The sequence below is a fragment of the Glycine soja genome, chromosome 15, assembly GCF_004193775.1.
Source record: "Glycine soja cultivar W05 chromosome 15, ASM419377v2, whole genome shotgun sequence".
NCBI classification, from domain to species: Eukaryota; Viridiplantae; Streptophyta; class Magnoliopsida; order Fabales; family Fabaceae; genus Glycine; species Glycine soja.
In genome coordinates this window covers 49,503,481-49,525,453 of record NC_041016.1, presented here as the reverse complement: position 1 = coordinate 49,525,453, position 21,973 = coordinate 49,503,481, and the positions used below count along the sequence as shown (strand labels likewise).

Here is a 21,973-nt window from a genome sequence, read left to right as displayed (position 1 = left end):
ATTATTGTGATAAGTAATGAAGTTGATAAACCTTCGACTGAAGTCTTTTATAGAGTGTTGGATGTGATGAATTAGGAATGATGAATGGAGAAATGCATTAAAATCCATTGGTATTTAATTAATTTTTTTATAATTTATAAAAAATCTTATGGTATTGAAAAATATTCGATGAATTTTTTTAGAATGAATTTCAATAGATTTTATGAGACTTTAATATTTTATCAAACAATTTCATTCAAATTCTTGAGATTTAAAAAAAAAAATTGTCTGTCGACTGATAAACTTTTCTTTTCTCCTGTTACACGTTCCTTTTCTTGTGAAAGCAGTCTAATATTCATAACTTTCTTGAATGTGGTAAAAGACAAATCTTCAAAAGACATCTAATTTATATAAAGTCCTTTTTAGTGCGTCTCATATAAATTGATGATTCAGAGATAATTTGATGTAGTATTCTCATCATTTGGCGATTTTAGCTAGTAATTGGAGGATCAAAGCAATTTGAAGGTGAAAATTTGTAGCAGGCGCTACAACAACTAGGTGGTTTTATGATTAATTGTATCAAAGGGGCTCTATGTTTTTGTTGTATGATCCGTAATGGTATAACGTAGTTACATTTAGTTATAATTGTTGTAAAGACATTGTTCTCCAAATTATGATTTGGAAAAACATTATGTAAGAGGATGATATTGAGTTATGATTAATTAGTTATTAAATGATTGAAAAAATTTGTGTTGGTGTTATTTTTTATTCAAATCTTATTATCTTTTTCATCAATTCTTATATAATTTTAAATGTTTTCCAAAAAAAATCATAGTCTTTTAAAATTTTGTAAATCCATAATTTTTTTTAAATCATATGAGTTCAAACGTTATACATTCATTAAAATTTAAACTATAAAATTCTAATCATAAAAATCTTTTAATTTTTTTTAAAAATCATTACTTTTCTACAAAGTTTTTTAAATCTAATAGATTTTTTATGACAAATTTTTTTTTCTAAAATCATAATTCAATACACTTTTTAGTCCCTCTCATGCATAAGTGCACATCAAATAGAAAACTATGAAATTTGCAATTTGCAATTTTGACAATCTTTTATCTTCAAATTTTGATTTTGATTTTAACAATACAATAGTATGATTTTGGTGTGGTTTAAAATTGTCACAAATTGCAAGAAGAAAATAAATAAAAACATGATATCTCACCCCTTTCCTCTTCTCCCCTTCCCCAAACCTCAAAAACCCACATCTGAATATTTTTTCTTTCACTTGTTTGAAACAAGTTATGAATGTATAAGGTTCACTTTTTTTTTTATAGTAAAATTGAGACAAAGTTATTAATAATAGATAGCTTAGAGAAATGGGTAAAAGGAATTTTTAAGATTTAATAATTGATCTATTCTTAGCCTTAGGCAAAGTTCATGTTGTTGCAATAGAAAGGAATAAAAATAAATATGTTTTAGTTAGTGTAATAAAGATACCAATTATCATTACAAAAACTCCATATGTTTGATTTATTTCTAAATAAATTAGAAATGAATATGTAAGGAAAAGAGATATTTGAACCACCAAAGTATAGATCTGTTACAAATAAGAAAGAAATGAATAGGTTTAGATAGAAAGCAACATAAAATAAACCAAATTTGATATTGGAGTATTTGGTTTGATAACCCACTAGTTCTTCTTCCGCTTCAGGTAAATCAAAAGGTAATTTTTCACATTCTGCTAAGGAAGAGATTACAAAAACAATGAAACCCCAGCACAATGCCACAATCAACAAAAAATCACAATAATAATTGGGAAGTGTTCTTGTTTCTTTACATATTAAATCAAATTAGAAATTTCTTTTCCATGCTGCTTCAGATAAATAATTTTGGGAAATAAAGTGCAAACGGGTAGTGGCAAAAGAAGAAAAGCATGAAAGAGCAATCAATATCTCCCAGCCCCCCCGTATTGGAGAGAGAATTTAGGCAATCAACTCGAGATTTGAGTAATGATAAACAAGCCTTGCTTAATACTTTTGCTAGAAAAGTGACAAAGAAAAACCCAGTAACAATAACATTTTCTGATATAGAGCTTTCATCCTTTAGTTGATCATGAAACTTCAAGCTGTAGGTAAAATATTAGTTGATTTCCCACTCTTGGGAGCTTTGGTTTTTTATTTTACTTTAATGTTTTTTTTTTTTTTTTTATCTCTCTAGGAGATATCTAAACTAGTATCCTGAGAAAGTAAAAGGAGGGAAATGGCAGTCCAAAATTCACTGTGGAAATAGCATTAAGTCAAATGTTAATTTGCACAGTCTATATATGTGGTTTTTCACATGCACACATACATATTCACAATCAAATACAAAAAGAGCAGGGACCAGAAAACTACAATACAAACAATTATTGTTGGCCCTTGTATAACAATAATATATATCTTTTTGGAGCATAATTGAATGAACCGTGTGTGGCAATCAGATCAAATCTGTTGATTTTCATTTAGATGCCTTGTGGCCCTGTCCTTTGATCTGACTAGCGGCTGCAGACATCACACGCAAGCGGCGAGCAATTTCGGTGAAGGATGGCCTGACTGCTGGATTGGGTGCCCAACACTGCTCCATTAGTGTTTTCCAGTCAAGATCACAATAACTGGGGATTGTTGGTCTTAATGTGTTATTCACAATGCCTCCTGCAAGTAGTGTGCAAGGCAGTGAGAAAAAATTCTTTTGGGTGGGGGTGAGGGGAAACTGAACGATTTCTTTAATGATCAGTATGCATGAACAAAATGAGTGGAGAAAATGTGGAAAAATTTGAGAAAGTAGATCATGTTAGTTCCAGATAGGTTAAACAAATTATTGCAGGGAGAAAAAAAATTCATAGATGCTAGATGCATGAATGCAATGACAATGTAATGTAAACCATCTGAATCCGAAAGTACAACTTTGAATTCAAAAATAAATCTCAGTCATTCTTAAATTTATGCATACAAGAAAAAATTATTTGTGTTCTGCAATTTTCTCATCAACAGATGTGAGATGTCATTGGAAAATGGAAGCAACAGATGTCAAAGGAAACTTACATATCAAGGAAGGAGTGGCGAAAAGTATTCAAATTCTATTATAATAAACAAGATAAGATGGTTTAGCTTGCCCAATGAGTTTCTGCTGTCCTGATTGTTTTTCCTTCAGGTTGTCCATGGGTTGCTTTTGTAAGTCGAAGTAAGTGGGTAACTTGAATTTAAATACAAGTGTTCTAATTTTTTTTTAGTTTAGGTATAACCTATAGGGGCCTTTTTAACTTGATTGCTAGTGGCTATTATCCACCTAGGCCTTCAGATTTTACCCATTTGATAAGTTTTATTATAGTTAATTAAATTCAGACAGTGTACCTTGATTATTAAAGAGTATTTAATAAAAGCTCTATCAATGCAATCGAAGTACTATTGATGCAAACTAGTGCCTCAGAAAAGTGAAAGACTACTACTAGAGTCCATGCAACTGTAAAAAAGGTTCCAAAGAGAAGAGAAAAAAACCGCACCTATGATTGCACCATAGTGCATATTAGCATATGGCTCATCACCAGTAAGAATCTCCCATAAGACAATGCCAAAAGAGAACACATCAACCTAAAGATTAAAAAACATAATAACATTAATAATTAATGCTTCTCAAATAATAGAGATAATTAGAGACAGTAAAGGACAATGATCCACTAAATAGGCAAAGTAGTAATTTCTTTCTTTTTTCAATGTGAATCTGTGAGACAGATTGGAACTCGATGAAAAAGTCTTAAAAGCATAAGGAGGTGCCAATTGAACTACAAGCTTGTTGGTGGCAAAGTCAAAATCTAATAGAAGGTAAACTTGAATCAACCTGTAGCTAGCTATTTTTGTATTCATTGTAACTAACGGAGATTCTAAATTTCCACTTAATATGTGAAGTTGTACCTTTTCTGAGACCTTATTGCTACTACCATTTAGTAGCTCTGGTGCCATCCAAGGTAGAGTTCCACGAACACCACCAGACACCAAGGTATTTCGCTTAATCTTTGATAGGCCAAAATCACCAACCTGGTGAAAAGCAAGTTTCTTAGCTTTATCACAATGAAGACAATGTAATAGAATGAATAATCCACAGCTTGAAAAGATACCTTGCATATTGGCCGCATAGGATCCTTCAAGTTCACGAGCAAATTGTCACATTTCAAGTCAAAATGCACAATATTTTTCGAGTGTAAATATTCCATTCCAAAAGCAGCATCCATGGCAATTATCAGTCTCTTGCGGCGATCAAGATACCTGGAATCAGGATAAGATCATGCAAAAATCTCACCATTTTTCTTTATGACAAAATAGTTAATGGTTTCTAAGGATTATAAAAAGTAGAAAAATGTGAGGGCTTTAATTGAAAAATAATAGCGCCACTTTATAGAAATAAAAAAAACTAGAAGATGGTAACAGAACCTCTTTTGTTAAAATTTCCTATGACCTTGTTGTATGAAAATTTTGTATCTATCTCTTTCTATATAAAATTCACCAATTTTGATTAGGCAATGCCTATTTAATGTTTATGCAGAGAGAGAGAGAGAGAGAGAGAATTTTTACATGACTAAGTCTGTAAGTAATGTGAAATTTTAATACAAGATCCATTCCCTAGGGGGATGGATGAATTACCTATCCTTACGAAGCAAAACATTCCTAAGAGAACCATCCACCATGTACTCGGCAACAGTCGCTAGTGTTGCTCCTGGTCCATCCTGAACTACACCATAAAATGCCACCACATTTGGATGGTGAAGCTTGGAAAGTATGTCAGCTTCCCGCCAGAACTCTATGGTCTGAAAGTGGAAATGAATAACATCAATATAAGCCCCTTAAATAAAAGTGACTTGACAAAAATATGCGACTAAAACATGAGAAAAGGAACACAATCACGGTAGGTGATTCATAGGCAAGTTACCAGCCTTTCTTGTTCTGAAGATCGACCAGCGAAGCAGCTTTTCTTTATTCTTTTAATTGCAACATCCGATCCTCTCCATTTTCCATGGTACACAGTCCCAAACGTACCAGAACCCAGCTCTCGCAACTCTTCTAGATCTTCATTCTTTATGAACTGCCATGTGCATTATAAATATATGTAATAAATTAAATGTTAGTAAATCTTATGAACTCAAATTCTATAATGTTATTTGAGAAAAAAAAAGTCCATTAAGCAACCAAGCCATCATCTAGTACAGATGTTCTTCAAGTCAATTATAGAAACAAGTCTAAGTAGGATATGCCATAGTCATTCATCTTAGTAGAGAGCACATGTTACTGGGAAAAACAGATTATGTAATGGTTGTGGATTAATGAGTCAATTAACATCAGGGTCACCTAAGAGTGACATTGTACTTTTCAAGAATAAACTCAGATGTACCATCAAAGTAGTTAAGCAAGGTAGAATAAGTATCCTGCCAGAAAATACTTTAACCTATAAATTTCACATAGGTTAATATTGCAAGTGTAGGATCTTATGTTAGACAGTAATCCATTTATGACAAGATAGAAAATTGAACTCAATTTCTACAATGGGAAATAGAAAAGTAGACTAAAATTATTACAGTGCTAGCAACACACTCTATTGTTGGCTAAAATTATTATAAACCACAAAATTAGCAGACTCATTAAATAGGAAGTAGGACCACAAAAATTAATAATTTTCAAAAAATTCCAACTAATAGTAGAGAGTGTGTTAGAGAGTGTTGCTAGCATTTCTCAAATTATTATTCTCTGTAGAAAAGACAGGTAGAATACATCAATGCAAACAAAATGATACATCCAAGCATGATACCTGCACAGTACTGGTGTCGAATTCCCCTGCTACAACCACATTCCTTGGTTCATCCTTGCCATCCTAAATTCAATTCATTACAGTATTTATCAGCAAAAAGAGCAATTTTGTGCAGGCTCTTCAGATAAAGAACCACTAATAACATACCTGGTATTCAGACTCCTGTGGTTGTATGTTTTCCATTACGGCATCCATGTTCTTATTTTCATTGCCCTTTAGTTGGGAATGCTCATATTTTTGGTGAAAGATTGTTGCTTCTGTTTTAGTTGCCACAGGTACATTTTTCTGACTTTCTTCACCAACATTGAGGTGGGATTCCGTGTGTCCTGCCAAAACACCAGCAGCTGGTAGAGGAGCAGATGGCTGAGATTTACTATCCCCCTCTTGTACTTTTCTCACAGCAGACGAAAAACCAAGATTATCCTGATCAATTAGAGATACATTATCAAACCCCTCTTTGGCCAAGTTCTGAAAATATGACCAACGTTTAGGCTCATGATTGCCCATGTTTAAGCTCAAACCTGCTCTATCTGTTGGTAATGGACCAATGCTTGAGGAATCTTCAGAAATTATTGCTTTGGAGAACATGTCATAAAGGAAATCCCGGGGAAACCTGTCCTCAATATCAATCAGAATGTCGCCCTGTGTAGGTCTAGATTTAGCTTCTGGGGGAAATTCTTGAGAAACATCTTGGCCTGTGTTTCCAGTTAAAGGAAAAGTCTGGGATTGGACCTTAGTATCATTATCAGACTCCCTGGTAGAAACCTCAGACAAATTGAGGTCTGGAAGTTTAGATGTTAGATTCTGATTGTGTTCAACAGAAGGAACCCGATGAAATGCAAGATGTTCAGCACCTTTGGTTCTGTTTTCAGAACTAAGGACCTGATCCTCATTTCTAGAAACTTTATTATCTTCTAACACTTGCTTCGACTCAGAATTCACATGCTGCAATAACTTCGAATTCACCTTACTTGTCGTATCAGGCAACTGTTTGTATGTCTGTGGCGGGACATCATTAATAGTATGGCCATCTGCTTGCAAAGGCTTTGCTGCTGAGCTGGACATCATGTTCAGATTTGACATATTCCCACTGTGCAATATGTCACTGGATTCTGTAATTGAATTCTTCTGGCTGAAGTCAGAAAGCAAATCTGACATGAGTAAGTGAGAACCATGAGCATCATCTGACTTTGTAGATCGGTTCAGCAAATCTGCCTGCTCCCTTGGAATTCTCTCTGAATAATAGACTCTGTTTGGAAGTGGAGGTGGTTCAAGGTAACTGAAATCTATCACATTGGACTCGGCATCAACATGAGCTCGGCTGAATGCATCATTGGATGTAGTAAAGAAGTCATCTTCAACAGACTTAGGAGTCTGTGTGGGATTCATACTACTAAATAATGAAGAGGCATCTTCAGACTGCTGGTGCTTACCCTTGTTCTTTGATGGCAATGCAGGATGAAGCCCTTCTGATATAGCAGTTGTAGCTGATGCCTCTGATAAATTAGCATGCAAATTGCCCTCAAATGGCTGCGAAGGAATAGGATATGTTGCTTCCAAGGGGAAAACTTTTCCGGGGTCATTGTCTGTATGAATGAAATTATCACCCTTTCTTTTTACCAGCGTTTCTGGCATAGCTGAAATTTGTACCTGCAACTCACTGGATGCTTGTCCATCATTCATTATTCCTTGGTCAACATGACCATGAGTAGGCATAGAAACTGGAATCTCTTGGATATTGTGAGCAGAGTTGTTAGAAGGACCAAGACCATGCTGTAGTGGATATTGACTAGCCTCCCCATGGCGAATGACCGGGTCATCATAAAACAATGGATGGGTTTCATAAGCATTAGAGGAGATTGGAAGCACTGGTTGTGAAGATTGAATAGTCAATGATGGTTTAACATTGTCTGTCAAGGATGAACCGCTAACACCAAATGTGTCCATTAGAACTCTGTTGGTCTCCCTCTCATTATTTTGTTCATTCAATTCATGTAAGTTATGAGTAGAGCCACTTTCACCACAAAGGATTGAGTTGTTTCTTGAACCCATGTCCATACCATTAACAGCAACTACATACTGGATTTCAGAATCACCATCCATGCTACCTATACCGAACTGAGTATCATCCAAATCATTCAAAGAGAACAGAAAAATCCTAAGCTTATTTGATCCTCGGCCGCCTTGTAGATCATGACATTCCTCCATCATATTCCGCAGATCCTCATCAGAAGATACTGAAACTAACGCATCAAGATCTTCTCCAGGGAGCTGATATTTTATCACATGAGTTTCATTATAGATTGACAATGTTTTAAGCATAAGCTCATGAAAACGTATGTCCCTTCTTATACTAATAATACGTGTTTCACCCCCAACATATCTAAGCTTTCCATCACCAGGTCGTGGCAATATTCTACCCCCAAAGCTGCATAGAACCTTCATCTTCATTGGTGTGCTTTCAGAAACACTAGAAGAGGCAGTACCATGAAGTACTCGGTAACTGTCTTGATTAGATGAAGTTCTAGGAATGGATCGAGCTGAACCATAATTACTTCTGTCCTGGTGTTGAGAAGAGTTCCTTCTGTCAAACTCTTTTGGACCCTTTTCAACCTTTGTGAGCACAGAAATATCTGATCCACTCTCAGATCCTGGATGGCCCAAAATGCCTTTCAATTCCATATAGCCTGTTGAATAATTGGGATCACCCACAACATTTGGAAAGGCAGGCTTCCTGAGATTCACCCTATCTCTCATAAACTCAAGAGCAAATTCCTCACCAGTCTGTATGGAGTAATTAAGTACAGGTTTATTTTCTGCCATATTAAATGCTGGAGGTCGTGCATTTATATGCATGCCATCGCGAAGGTCTTGTGGGACCAACTGTGGTGCAGAATGGAATTCCTCATTGTTAGGTTCCATGGAATTGTATTGATGTTTCTGCATCCTTGATTGTCTAATCAAAGCCTCATTAGTAAAGTTAAATGCATGGATTCACTGTAATGCCACAGTCCGGAAAGACACTTAACATCACGTAGAAATAATGCACCTAATACTGTAAATTCAATTTCCAAATCTCACAAACAAGACTGCTAACAACTGCATAAGTTTGAATTCTTTACCCATGGCAATGGGTCAGAAAGAAGCTTTACTTATGCTCAAGTTTATGTCACCATAATCAACACATGAAGAAGCTTCCGCAATCTTAAGAATTCTCAAGAATAAGGTACTTTCTTCAAAGATCAAACTACCTTTGGAATATGTCACCCTGCGTGCATGATGAAATTTAGAAACAGCTTAGCTTATAAGATGTAGCAAGATATAGAAACAACTACATAATAGGAAGGAATACAAGATAAAAGATCAAAAGAATTATACCCAAAAAAATCAATTGGAAAATATATCACCAACATATTGGAATTGTAATGATATTCAATATCTCATATACCACTAGCAATTTTAGTTACCTGCCATACATGAAAAATAAAATACTACTTTGGCCTCTTATTATTGTTTGAAGAACACAAAATCTCACAAAACTCAGCTTTCTAACAATCTTAAGGTTGAGGATACTATAGATCTAAGATTGTTTCTTCATGGTCTTCATTTGTTAGTAATCAGATAGTAGACTCTGGTCCTCGGATAAAATAAGTTCTTTATCTAGTACTTATTCCTTTCAATCCCTAGTACATTCCTTAACTACTTCTAATTACTTACACTAACTACATAATAATAAGAAGAAAAAGATTTATAAGCTAGAACTTCTTGCTCTGAAAATTCCTTATCCAACATGCATCACCCAAAATATTGTCAAGTCATAGAACCATAGCAGGATGCAGTGAAGCAAAACCCAACACCAACCATAAGAAAATAGCTGAAAATATATTACCCATCATTCTTGGAGCAAATCAAACCACGTGCAAAGATCAAATGGAGGAAAAAGTGAATAAACAATCAAGGTCAACTAAAAAACCAGACCCTATATTAGATCACTGCTGCTCAACTCTCCCATGATTATACAATCCTCAAATTATCAAACTTGGATCTTAACTTCAACCTTTCCCCATCAAAACACAGCATGGAGGATCATATGCACACAAATCAAGTTTGATTCAATTAACAGCAAAAGACATCATCAATCACAAAAATCACAGCTGAATCATGAAAAAGGATGAACCAGAATCAACTAAATACCTGACTGATGATGATTGTTTTTGAGCTTGATACAGCCTTTGGCTCAAGAAGGTTTCAGAGGAAGAGCCATGGCTGGTATCTGGGGGAAAAACTAAAATCAAATGAAAAAGGTATATATGGGAAAGAAAGAAACCAAAAAGAATCCAACTTTGTCTACCCCATCTTTTGATTTACCTTTTTTTTTTTTTTTTGTTCTTTTGGGTTCCAAACTGTCTGAATCTACTTCTACTTGAATGATCCTTTTGGAACAAAATGAAAGCACACACTCTCTCTCTCTCTCTTGTTTCTCTCTCTATATCTGTGGATTTGTGAAGCTGTGTTCCTGTTTTGGAATAAAATAAGCTTTTGTGTCTGCAAAACAGTCAAAGGAGTGAAGAAACAGTTATGTCCAAAAATTTGCACCTTTTTTTTTTATTATTCTTACTGCAACAGTTCGTTAATCGTTAGCCACGTGTTCGTTTTTCAAGGAGAGAAAATAACGTTATTATTATATTATTATATATACAGTGATAAAATAATAAAATTTTACCAGCAACTTGTTGAAAAACGTTAGAATTGACGAAGGTGAACGTTTTTAAAAGCATATAATAGAACCCTGTTGAATGAGAAAAGAAAATAATTGTATCAATAATGTTTGTATAATTTACGAGAAGTTAATTTTTAAAATTTTTTTCTCACACCTAAGTTTCATATTTTAATGAGGTAAACTTACTGTAATAAGTCAATATTTCTAAATATAAACAGATAACTAATTATTAAATTTTTTATTATTTGGTCGGCTTTTCTTATCATTCCGAATATCACACGTTAGTTTATTTAATTGATTTTTTGGATTCCTTTTTGAATAGAACTTGTTGAAATATTTATTGCGTATCTTTATATAATCATGAATCAATTTTTTTTTTTAAATTTTGCATGTGACTGAATTCTCACACAAAAAGCTATAAACATTGGAATAATTGGTGCAATTATAGGTAAGATTTGTCTAAGATCATAATTTCACTTTTCCGGTGACTGGGACATTTGTGGATATGTTTTGGTCAAATTAAAATGGATCATAAGTATGAACCAAATTATAAAACGTAAATATTACTCTAGCAATAATCTGCCTACAACAAAATGAAGCTAATTTTATTGTCCAATTTGAGTTTGCTTTGTGTATCATTGAACTCCAAAATGTGAATTGGACATCGACACATCATCATTGAGCTATTGCTTCAAGATAGGAAAAATATATAAAAGAAAGTTCAATTTCTGAAATTGCATATTCATTGTTCATAAAACAAATGATAGCTTGTTTTTTCAAGACCAAAATTCTTGAAAGGTCAAATTGTCCCCCAATTATATACTATACTTTGGTCGTGTCAATAGTCGATGTGGGATCATTAACATGTGCCCATAGTAAATCCAATGCTTCTAATCCAAGATTTAAGAACGAGTAATGGAAGAGGAATGTAAAAATTAAAAATAAAAAAGACAATTGAGGGAGCCAAACAAAAAATAAAATGACATTTGAATTTCTATTAAAGCATTTGAAGGTACAACAAAAAGTTAATCAGGCAAGCATTGAATCATAAAAAAAGAAATAACAGTGTACCAGACAACACTGCCCCTGGTAATAAAATACAACTTTGGAGTACCATTCAATGAATAAATTTAACAGTATTCAATTTTATCAAGAAAAAGCATGAATACCAACATTAGTGTAAGAGGGTCAGGATCTGTTTCAATCATTTAGTTGGCTTCAGTGTTTTGGTTTGGCTAGCTGCTGCAGACATTAGGCGCAATCGACTGGCTATTTCAGTGAAGGATGGCCTAGCAGCAGGATTAGGTGCCCAACACTGCTCCATCAGTGTTCTCCATTCAGAATCACAATGATCTGGGATTGTTGGCCTTAATGTGTTATTCACAATGCCACCTGTATAGGCAGAAAGAAATTAGTTAGTGGAGCCAGTATGATAAATAGATAACTAGTGGAGTACAATAATAGTATTTTTGGATACCCTTTTTAGACTGGCATATGCGTGTCATTTCCAAAGCAACAAAAGCTTCCTTTTGCAACTAAATCTTGCTTTCTTTAGTTAATTTTATAAACAGTATTTTACATGTATGAATTATTTTCGAATTATAAAAATTTATAAATTAAAATATAAAAAAATAATATTTAAATATTTTTATTATTTAATTTTACAGGTATTTATTTTTATCACAATATTTTATTATAATATAAATTAATATATTATTATATATAAAAATTTGTTCTTATTTTATTATGATTTTAAAAAAACTACATAAACTAACATATAGATTATTTAATAAAATTATTTTATGTAAGTTATACGAATTAAGTAAATTAAAATAACATTTAAATAATATAAGAAATTGAAAATTTATTATTTTTTATAATTAAAATAAGAATTTGTATTATTTATATATAAAAATAAATTTACATGGCTCTTGTAAATTACATAAAATAATTTACATATTAATTAATGTAATTTTCTTCATTTACATAATTGGTATTAAAAAAAACTTATTCAATAGATAACTTTTTTATAGTTAAAATGAAAATATTAACATGTAAGTTTTCTAAAAACATAAATATTAATTTTTTAATTTATATAATTAGAATAAAAATAATTTACATGTTAAAATAAACTTACATAATTTGTATAATTTACATATTAATTAAGGCAATTATATTGATTTATATAATTAGAATAGAAATAATATGTATATTAAATTAATTTTCAAAATAATTTATATGATTTATTATTTGATCTTTGAATAAAATGTGGTGAGTTTAAAATTACAGGAGGATCAAAATTTTAATTTATATGTGGCAGTGAGATGCAAATGCAAACACATTAGAAATTAGAAAACAAGAACAAGTGAGAGGCAGCGAAATTTAGAACAATCTTAAGGCCATGTTTGGATACCTGATCATGAATGGAATAGAATGAAATGAAGTTAACATTCCATTTTTCGGATACTTCTATGATTGAATTGAAAAAAAAAAAAAAAAACTGGTTCCATCCCAGACATATGAAAACGTAGTTGCCTAACACATTTTAGCGTGATGCCCCGAGTCCTAAGTTTAAAACCAGGATTTCTCGTTTTCATCGTCTTTAATCTGTAACATTACACATTTTCATTTGATATAAGCTAGTTCTTTTGAAAGCCTAACCTACCTCACCTTAATTCTCAACTTTGATTACCAATTTCACAAAATCTGGTATGGTCACTGTTTAAACTACAGAAGAAACTTTCCTAATATTGTTGATTCAATGAAAAGTAGAAACCATTTTCAGGAGGATGCAGCAAGAATGTAGTTGCACAGACATGAAAAACTACATAAGAAAAATAGCATACCTATGATTGCACCATAGTGCATATTGGCATATGGCTCCTCACCAGTTAGAATCTCCCATAATACTATGCCAAAGGAGAACACATCAACCTACAAATCAAAATTCAATTTCAGCAATCAATAATTCCAAGCACCAAGGTGATATATATGGATTGTAAACTGAAATTATTTAATTTTCGGATATTCCTTTCAAAAATTATCGAGGTGAAAGTTCTAAGCATCCATTATTCTCTTATGAACAGATTTCCAAAAGTAGAAAAAGAAATAAACAGGAAATTTTGTACGTTTAAAATGTTGAAACTAAATTTGCTTAAATTTCTATTCAAAGGCATAGTTATCAGTCTTGGATAGCAAGCAGTCAACCAAAAATGCGAAGGCAAGATAGCACATAGCAACACGGCCACTATTCTGAAACTTTTTATACAGATTAAACAACTTATACTATATACATATAAATGCTCAAAAGTTAAAAAAAAATACTCAATTCAGAAAAGTGGTGATTCATAGATCAGAACCAAGAAAAGAATGGAGGGTAGCAGCCACCGGAAATGCTGCCAGAGAGGGGAGGGTGTTTGATCATTGTGGCTGTTGCACAGTAGAAAGAAGTGTGGGAAACTATCCAATTAGGATTTTTTTAAGCTCTAGAAAGGGGGAGAGAAATTTCAATTATGCCTCTAAAAAACACCAAAAATGTCGCTGTTTTGAGGGCAAAAATAGTTTTTCTAAAACTCCTCATTCTAGTGCTGCTAAAGGCCGCGATTTGGCCACTACAGCTGCAACTTGACACACACTACTATTCACATTTTGTAACAGTCCACAGCTGCTCCGCACTGCAATGCTGCTATAGCAAGCTATGAATAACTAAAGCTTAAAAGTGAGAGGAAGAATGTAGTCCCACTGTCCGGGTAATATGAACTGGTTAAAGAGACTTTTGCTAGATTAAGGCTATTTTAACATCAAGAAAAGAGATCAATACAACTCAGCTCCTTAGTTAAATTTCAATTCTTTATCAAGGGATCATAGGAAAAGTATTTCATTCAGACAAAAATTCTACCTTTTCTGAGACCTTGTTGCTGCTACCATTCAGAAGCTCTGGTGCCATCCAAGGAAGTGTCCCTCGCACACCACCAGAAACCAAGGTATTTCGTTTAATTTTGGACAAGCCAAAATCCCCAACCTGAAAAAACAAATTTCTTAGTCTACTCAACCTCTATTTTAAATGCAGAACATTTTGAATTTATAGAAAACTGGAGAAAAATTGCAGCTTAGATACCTTGCATATAGGCCGCATAGGATCTTTCAAGTTCACCAACAAATTGTCACATTTTAAGTCAAAGTGTACAATATTTTTTGAGTGCAAATATTCCATTCCAAAAGCTGCATCCATTGCAATTATCAGTCTCTTGCGACGATCAAGATACCTGCAATGGAATCCAGATCCTTCAGTAAAAAAAAGAAATTCATCATCACCAAACACACACAAGTGTATATATCATCATGTATTTCATACGAGACAGGAGTTGTTATGGTTATAAAAACATGAATTTCACTTCAAATAAGAGGCAGCAGTAAACCAGCCCTTTACTGGTTAGTTTTTAAATACAATGGTATGAACAAAACATGCCAATATTTTAGGTAATTGATTAATAAAACTAAATAATAAAAATGCAAAAAACTTTTTCTAGTTGCATTACCTATCCTTGCGAAGTAATACATGCCTAAGAGAACCATCCACCATGTACTCTGCAACAGTAGCCATCGTTCCTCCTGGTCCATCCTGCACTACACCATAAAATGCCACCACATTTGGATGATGAAGCTTGGAAAGAATTTCTGCTTCCCGCCAGAATTCTACAGTCTGAGAAATGAAACAAATATCGTCTCACATGCCTCAAGGTCTATCAATAATTGATTGAAGCACTTTCAAGTAAATTTAGTTGGAAGGAAAATAAGAAAGAATAAAAAGGTAGGAAATAATTTATAATAAAAAGAGATAGTGTGCCATCCAAGAGAAATTAAATTATAACTTACCAGTCTCTCTTGCTCAGATGATCGACCAGTGAAGCAGATTTTCTTTATTCTTTTAATGGCAACATCTGTTCCTCGCCATTTCCCATGATACACAGTCCCAAAGGTACCAGAACCCAGTTCCTTCAGCTCTTCAAGATCGTCATTCATTATGACCTAAACAGTGCATTAGAATAAAGAAAGAAATTAAAGATTTTCAGGCCAGTGTTCAAGCAAGAATATTTGTGAAAAACAGCTAGATGATCGGAGAAGCATATACTTCAAAAGGTCAAATGAGGGATGCAAAAATGTCCAAGACACATACCACAACCAAGAATGGGATTGAGTTGTTCATAAAATGCATTGCTAATCTACATGTTAGAGATCATGTCAAAGAAACACTTCACCAAAGAATTTGAATAAAGAAACACTTCATAAAGAATTTGAATAGTTACATAGAGGCTATCAATAACTTTCATAACTTCTACTTCCTAGCACCACCCTAAACACTCCACCGGTGAAACACACAGACACACACTGCTACCTCCTGTTGAAATTGATGAAATTTAATAATCAGAGCTGCCTCATCTATTTTGTGCAGTTTCCGTACTCATATCATTGATGACAGGAACAATTTAAATTTCTAGTAGAGTGTAGTAAGTTTTCTTTTGAAGTAATTTTAGAAAACAAGGTTTTCCAGAAAGAACTTTTAGAAATTACAAAGAAAACAGAACGAACAGTAGTTGACGCTAGACAGAGAATTACACTATTTACTCTAGATACAAACCTAATTTCCATTTATTAACTTTTGGTCTGGTAAAGCACACCCTTAGTTTTAATTTTAATACAAGAGGGAGCAATTCTGACCTGTATGGAATTTTATGTGTCATTCTTCTAAAAGTACAACAAAAAGCATTAGGGGATTTTAATTACTAATATCGCAACATAATCGGCACTGATAGGATTTAAATGGAAACAGAAGGGTAGGAATGGATTAACATGATCAGGTTATGTTCATCACTAAAATGCAAGCGTATCTACTGTCAAGTGCAAACCTAAACTTTTGAACCCAACTTAATCAAACCTGAATAAGTAAATGAATAATTAAAGAACCAGACCATTAGAATGTCATTCTCAATCTTATTGTTAGTAACATTCATTTATACACAAGACAACAATCCATTAACAGAAATCCGGTAACAAGTAAGGAATTTCTTTTACCAAAATCCTCTTTAATACACCTCCCACAATTGCAAACACGAGAATATTGCACACACAAGAATAAGCATCTTACCTGAAAGGTACTCGGATCAAACTCTCCTGCAAAAGAAGGATCAGGAGGAGGTAGATTGCTATTCATTTTTTCAAACTTTCCAACCTAAGTGATAAGAACTTCTGTAAGCCAATAAACATATTTATACATAATCCAAAACCCAAAATAGTTAAAATCATACCTCATATCCTGACTCTTGTGCTCTTATGTTTTCCATCATAACATCAAATTGCATACTTTCAGTGTCATTCACTTGGGAATGATCATAATTTGACTTCAGAAGAGTGGTTTCTGCTCCAATCCTTCCATGCAAGTCTCTTATATTTTCTTCAACAAAATCAAGGTGGGACTCTGCATGGTTCAGAGAAACTTCATCAGTTGTTAAAGGTGTAACATGTTGAGCCCTATTATCTCCAACCACTTTTCCTGGTGAAAAACCAAGATGATCCTGGTCCATAAGAGACACATTATCAATCCCTTCTTGAGCCAATTTTTGAAAATATGACCATCGTATAGGTTCACGATTTTCCATGTTTACACTTGAGCCCACTCCATCTGAGGTTAATGGATGCAGACTAGAGGGATCTTCTTCAAGTACTGCTTTAGAGAACATATCAGTGAAAAATTCACGGGGGAACCGATCATTAATATCAATAAGGATGTCAGCTTGCACTTGTTTGGAAACAACATTTGAAGGAAATTCTTCAGAATAATCTTCTGTAGTTGTATTCCCATTTATGGAAACAGGTAAGGCTTGAACATTAATATCCTCATTAGACTCCTTCACAGAAGTATCACCCCAATCAACTTCTGGAAGATTGGATGCTGGATCATCAAGGAGCTTATCAAAAGAAACCTGGCGCAAATTAGGCAAGTCTGGTTTGCTGGCTTTTGTCTCATCCACCAGGGGTTTATTATAGTTATTTTTACTATAAATTTCCGTTTCCAACCCAACAACATCATCCTTATTTAACAAATCTTTGCATCCTCCATTGTCCAATAATACTTGCTTCAACTCAGGATTCACATGCTCAGTTAGCTTTGATTTCATCTGACTGCTTGCATCAGGCAGCAGTTTGTATATTTGATGATTGACAGCCACATTATCAACAGCATAGTCATCTGCATGCAAGTGATTTTCCGCGATGCCTAATTCCTCAGATAGATTAGGCAGATTTCCACCATGCAACTTGTCACCAGATTCTGTAACTGAATCTGGTGGGTTGATGTCAGAAAGTAAATCTGAAACATGAAACTGAGAACTGTGTGTATCATCTGATTTTGAGGACCGATTCAGCAACTCTAATTGTTCCCGTGGAATTCTCTCCGAATAATAAACTCTTTTAGGAAGAGGAGGAGGATGAAGCGAACTCAAGTCAGCTGCATTGGAGCGGGAATCAACATAAGCAGCACCAAATGCACTGCTAGATGTAGAAGAAGTCACTTCATAATCCTGGAGCTTGTCCATCTTTGTTGGATGCAACGAATGCCCCTCTGGTGCAGTAACAACAACTGATGCTTCAGGAAAATTATTTTTCATGTAACCATTATTAAGCAGTTGTGCAGGAGCTGTTGACGGTAATTCTGAGACTAAAACTTTGCCAGGGTCACTTCCTTGTTGAATTGAACTATCAACCAGATTGTTTGCCAATGTTCCTGGTATTTCTGAATTTTGTACTTGTATTCCACGAGGTTGAAGGCTTTCACCCAAAATCCCTTGTTGATTAAAAAGCATATGAGGAGGCATAATGATAGGAGTCTCTCCAATAACAGGTTTATGAGAAGGATTAAGGCCATGATTAATAGTATATTGATCACTAGGTTCCCCATGGTGCATCATTTGATCACCATAAAACTGTGGATACGCATCATAAGAATTTGAGGAAGTTGGTAGCACTGGTGGTGAAGAATGAGTAGCCAATGATGAGTCAAAATTGTTAGTCAGGGGAGCACTCTGTGCAATAGATTCTACACCAACTCTACTAGTCTCCCTGTCAATACTTTGCCTGTCCAATTCATTTATATCATTTGCAGAAAAACTGACACCAAACATGGTTGTGTTTTTTCTTGATTCCAAGTCCATGCCATTAACAGCAACAACATACTGGATCTCAGAATCATCGCCGATGCTGCTGAGACCAAACTGAGCATCCTCCAAATCACTCATAGAGAATAAAAACATCCTAAGCTTTTGTGATCCTTCTCTATCTAATAGATGATTACATTCCTCCATCATATTCTGCAAATCCTCATCAGATGACACAGATACTAAAGCATCGAGATCTTCCCCAGGAAGCTGATACTTGATTGCATGAACCTGATTATAGATTTGTAATGCTTTCTGCATGAGCTCCTGCCAAGATATGTCCTTTCTTATTCGAAGAATACGTGTTTGGCCTCCAACATACCTTAGCTTTCCATCACATGGTCGTGGCAATATTCTACCACCAAAGCTACAAAGAAACTTCATCATCATGGATCTATCATAAACTCCAAAAGAGCCATACCCCGGCACAAATTGTCTATTGTCCTGATTCAATGAAGTTCTTGGCATTGATTGAATCGACCCATAGTTGCTTCTGTCTCCAGGTAATGATGTATTCATTCTATCAAATTCTTTTGGATATTTGTCAACTATTGAGAGCATAGAAATATCAGATCCACTTTCAGATCCTGCATGACTGATGCCTAAAATGCCTTTCAGTTCCATATAACCTGGGGTATAATTGGAATCGCTGACATTTGATAATACAGGCTTCCTGATATTCACCCTATCTCTCATAAATTCAAGAGCAAATTCCTCACCTGTCTGTATGGAGTAATTAAGTACAGGTTTAACTTCTGATGTATTGAGGTCAGCTGGTCTTCTACCGGAATGTGTGCTATCCAGATGGTCCTGCATCACTGACTGTGACCCAGGCTGGTGGTATTCGTCGTGTCTAGCTTCCATGTTATTGTATAGAACCGTGTTTTGGAATCTTGATTGTTCCATCACGCTATCTTTTTCTTCTTTATAATAGAAAAATACATTAAAAATCTGAGTCAAAAAGAAGCTCTACACTTTTGGTAACTGAGCAGTTTTAGTCGCTGCATAGAAATTTGAAGTGTCTGCAATCTTGAAAACTATCAATAACAGTTGTACTTGTGCTCCCAAAATGCAAATTAAATACAATGCAAGCTCCCTGTAAAACACAGTGGAATCAAGACAAGTTCTAGCGACAAATTAGCATTCAATAGGATGTCACATTGTCCCTGTAGATGGAAACAAATATATGACATGCCCACAGATGACAATACATGTTAAGTTACAAAAAGAATAACTATAGAAAAACCCACAATGGCCACACCTTTTGCTAGGTTAACATTAACAACTTTTAATGCAGTAAATAGCTTTGGTACCAAATGATGGATTTGGCAGCATGAAAAGATACTCTATAGTCTATTCAATGGACAACGGTAATGGACTTTCCATGGCTAAAGGACCGTTATGTCTTTGGGGCATGACTTGGATAACTACACATCACAGATATCGTGAATACTTGCAATTGTCTTGGTAAGTTATCAAATAAATTACGAAATGGAAATAACAATGGCATCTTATTAGCTCTTCATTCAACTAGTCTAACATAATTTTAGGTGTTGAATTCCACAAAATGTCTAAAGCTTTTGCCGATCTTAAAAGCATCAAAACTAACTAATCGATTGCATTCAGGGGTAAATCAGCTAATATTCAAACACAGTTGCAAGTAGAAATCAAGTAAGAGAGACAACCACCAATCCAAAAAAATGAAACACCGATAAACAACAGTAAAAAACACATTCAAATGTAACAAGTTTGGTCACAATCTAGACTCCACCAGAAACACAATCAGAACCCCTTCAACTCCATCTCAATCCCCAAACCCAGGAAAGTCAATCTAGGGTTCTGTTCTACCAACCAATAGCTGAGCTTCACAATGAGGCAAACAAAACCAAAAACAGACAAAACCAACAAAGAGAATCACAAACAAAACAGAATACAGACAGAATATGAGACTGAATCTAGCCATCCAATGAAGCAAAAACGCTGATAAAAACCAAAACTTTCCCTTACCCAATGCTCTTAGCTGAAAAGATGCTGCTACAAGTCAAGAAGGGATCACAATAAAGACCAAATTTTGAATCCAGAAAAAGGGGTTTGAGAGGAAAATGAAACGAACCCACTTGTTTTTTCTCCTGGGTATCACGCAGTAATGTTGGTTTCACATCGCAGTGCGTGAATCAACTTGTTCTTCAAGTTGTTGAACTCCTTTCTGCTGAAAAAGACGGTTCTTTTTTTCTCTGTCTACCCATTTGCATCCACCGTCCTTTCCGTTTTCGCTTCTGCCGAAATTAGATTTATTATTGTTTTTTATTTATTTATTTCTGCATTTAGTCAAACGAGAAAAAATCAAATCTAGCTCCTTCCTTACAGATAAATACAGAAGGGTCAACATGATCATTTCTTACCAACTTTCGTCTTGCTAAATCCTGTGTATTGATTTTCGAAAAAAAAATGCCAGGTAATATTTAATGATTTAGAATTGATTAATTTTTACTCCTCTATCTTATAACGAGTGTTGTTAAAGATTTCTTACACAAAAAAAGGTTAATAAAGTAATAAAAAAAAGTAATTTTATACAACTAACTTTGTTATTAATATTATATTAAATTAAAAAGCTAAATGAGATTTATTAGAAATTAAGTAAAATTAATTAATATAATGTTAAAAAAATATTGATTTTTTATATTTTTTTCAATAACAAAAAAAAATTATAATAACTCATACATGTTCAAATAACTGAACTAAATCTCATCATATAAAAATGTTTTAAACTGAAACCCATCATATCAAAGTTTCTAAAATGGATGAAGTAATTTGATGCTTATTCAAAGTTCAAGGATGTAACTGGTAATTAAACTAGTAAATAATATCAAATAAAAATGGAATAATATTTAAATAAAATTCATAATCTTACAATAGTATAAAATTAAATTTCATTTACAAATATCATAATTTATAATTCCTAACACATTTAAAATTAAAATTAAATTAAATTACTATGCCATTATATATAAGTTTAACAATAAAAATAATATATATTAACAATTACAATTAAAAATCAAACAAATATAATTAATATGACTATCAATCATTGTAATATTGAGTTGAAATTGTATAAATCATGTCTAATGTTAATTTTTGAGATTCCATTTGAAAGAGATTGTCAAACGCTTATTTAGACTTATCTTATGTTACAAATACTTATAACTAGCTTATAGGAGAGTTCTAGGGT

General features: G+C 33.7%; 2 protein-coding genes across 3 annotated transcripts; both read right to left on the bottom strand.

The window, feature by feature from the left end:
- Window positions 1-2,242: 2,242 nt before the first annotated feature.
- Window positions 2,243-10,333, bottom strand: LOC114387775 (probable serine/threonine-protein kinase DDB_G0282963). The gene is made up of 9 exons (XM_028347975.1): window positions 10,009-10,333; window positions 5,962-9,082; window positions 5,815-5,877; window positions 4,942-5,094; window positions 4,656-4,819; window positions 4,133-4,280; window positions 3,930-4,052; window positions 3,521-3,608; window positions 2,243-2,672 (listed from the first exon to the last, which is right to left on the bottom strand). The coding sequence occupies exons 2-9, from the start codon at window positions 8,758-8,760 to the stop codon at window positions 2,479-2,481; spliced, it is 3,732 nt and encodes a 1,243-aa protein (XP_028203776.1). The 5' UTR covers window positions 8,761-9,082; window positions 10,009-10,333; the 3' UTR covers window positions 2,243-2,478.
- Window positions 10,334-11,493: 1,160 nt separating this feature from the next.
- LOC114387773 lies at window positions 11,494-21,066 on the bottom strand. Of its 2 annotated transcripts, none has more exons than XM_028347973.1 (9): window positions 20,752-21,066; window positions 16,840-19,840; window positions 16,680-16,763; window positions 15,410-15,562; window positions 15,073-15,236; window positions 14,652-14,799; window positions 14,433-14,555; window positions 13,381-13,468; window positions 11,494-11,926 (listed from the first exon to the last, which is right to left on the bottom strand). In XM_028347973.1, exons 2-9 carry the CDS (start codon window positions 19,648-19,650, stop codon window positions 11,739-11,741), a joined length of 3,759 nt encoding a protein of 1,252 aa, XP_028203774.1. In that variant the 5' UTR covers window positions 19,651-19,840; window positions 20,752-21,066; the 3' UTR covers window positions 11,494-11,738. The 2 variants fall into 2 exon arrangements, with proteins under 2 accessions (XP_028203774.1, XP_028203775.1); XM_028347974.1 differs by having other exon boundaries at window positions 20,858-21,066.
- Between the last annotated feature and the right edge of the window lie 907 nt (window positions 21,067-21,973).

Bases quoted from the DNA above. Each gene is read 5' to 3' on its own strand.
- LOC114387775 (XM_028347975.1), bottom strand. From the start codon at position 8,760: ATGCAGAAACATCAATACAATTCCATGGAACCTAACAATGAGGAATTC. The intron at 5,095-5,814 runs GTATCATGCTTG...TGCACATGGCAG, and splicing joins TCGACACCAGTACTGTGCAG to TTCATAAAGAATGAAGATCT. The intron at 4,281-4,655 runs GTAATTCATCCA...TCCTGATTCCAG, and splicing joins GTTTTGCTTCGTAAGGATAG to GTATCTTGATCGCCGCAAGA.
- LOC114387773 (XM_028347973.1), bottom strand. From the start codon at position 19,650: ATGGAACAATCAAGATTCCAAAACACGGTTCTATACAATAACATGGAA. The intron at 14,556-14,651 runs GTATCTAAGCTG...TTGTTTTTTCAG, and splicing joins CTATGCGGCCTATATGCAAG to GTTGGGGATTTTGGCTTGTC. The intron at 11,927-13,380 runs GTATGCTATTTT...CTGCCTATACAG, and splicing joins GCACTATGGTGCAATCATAG to GTGGCATTGTGAATAACACA.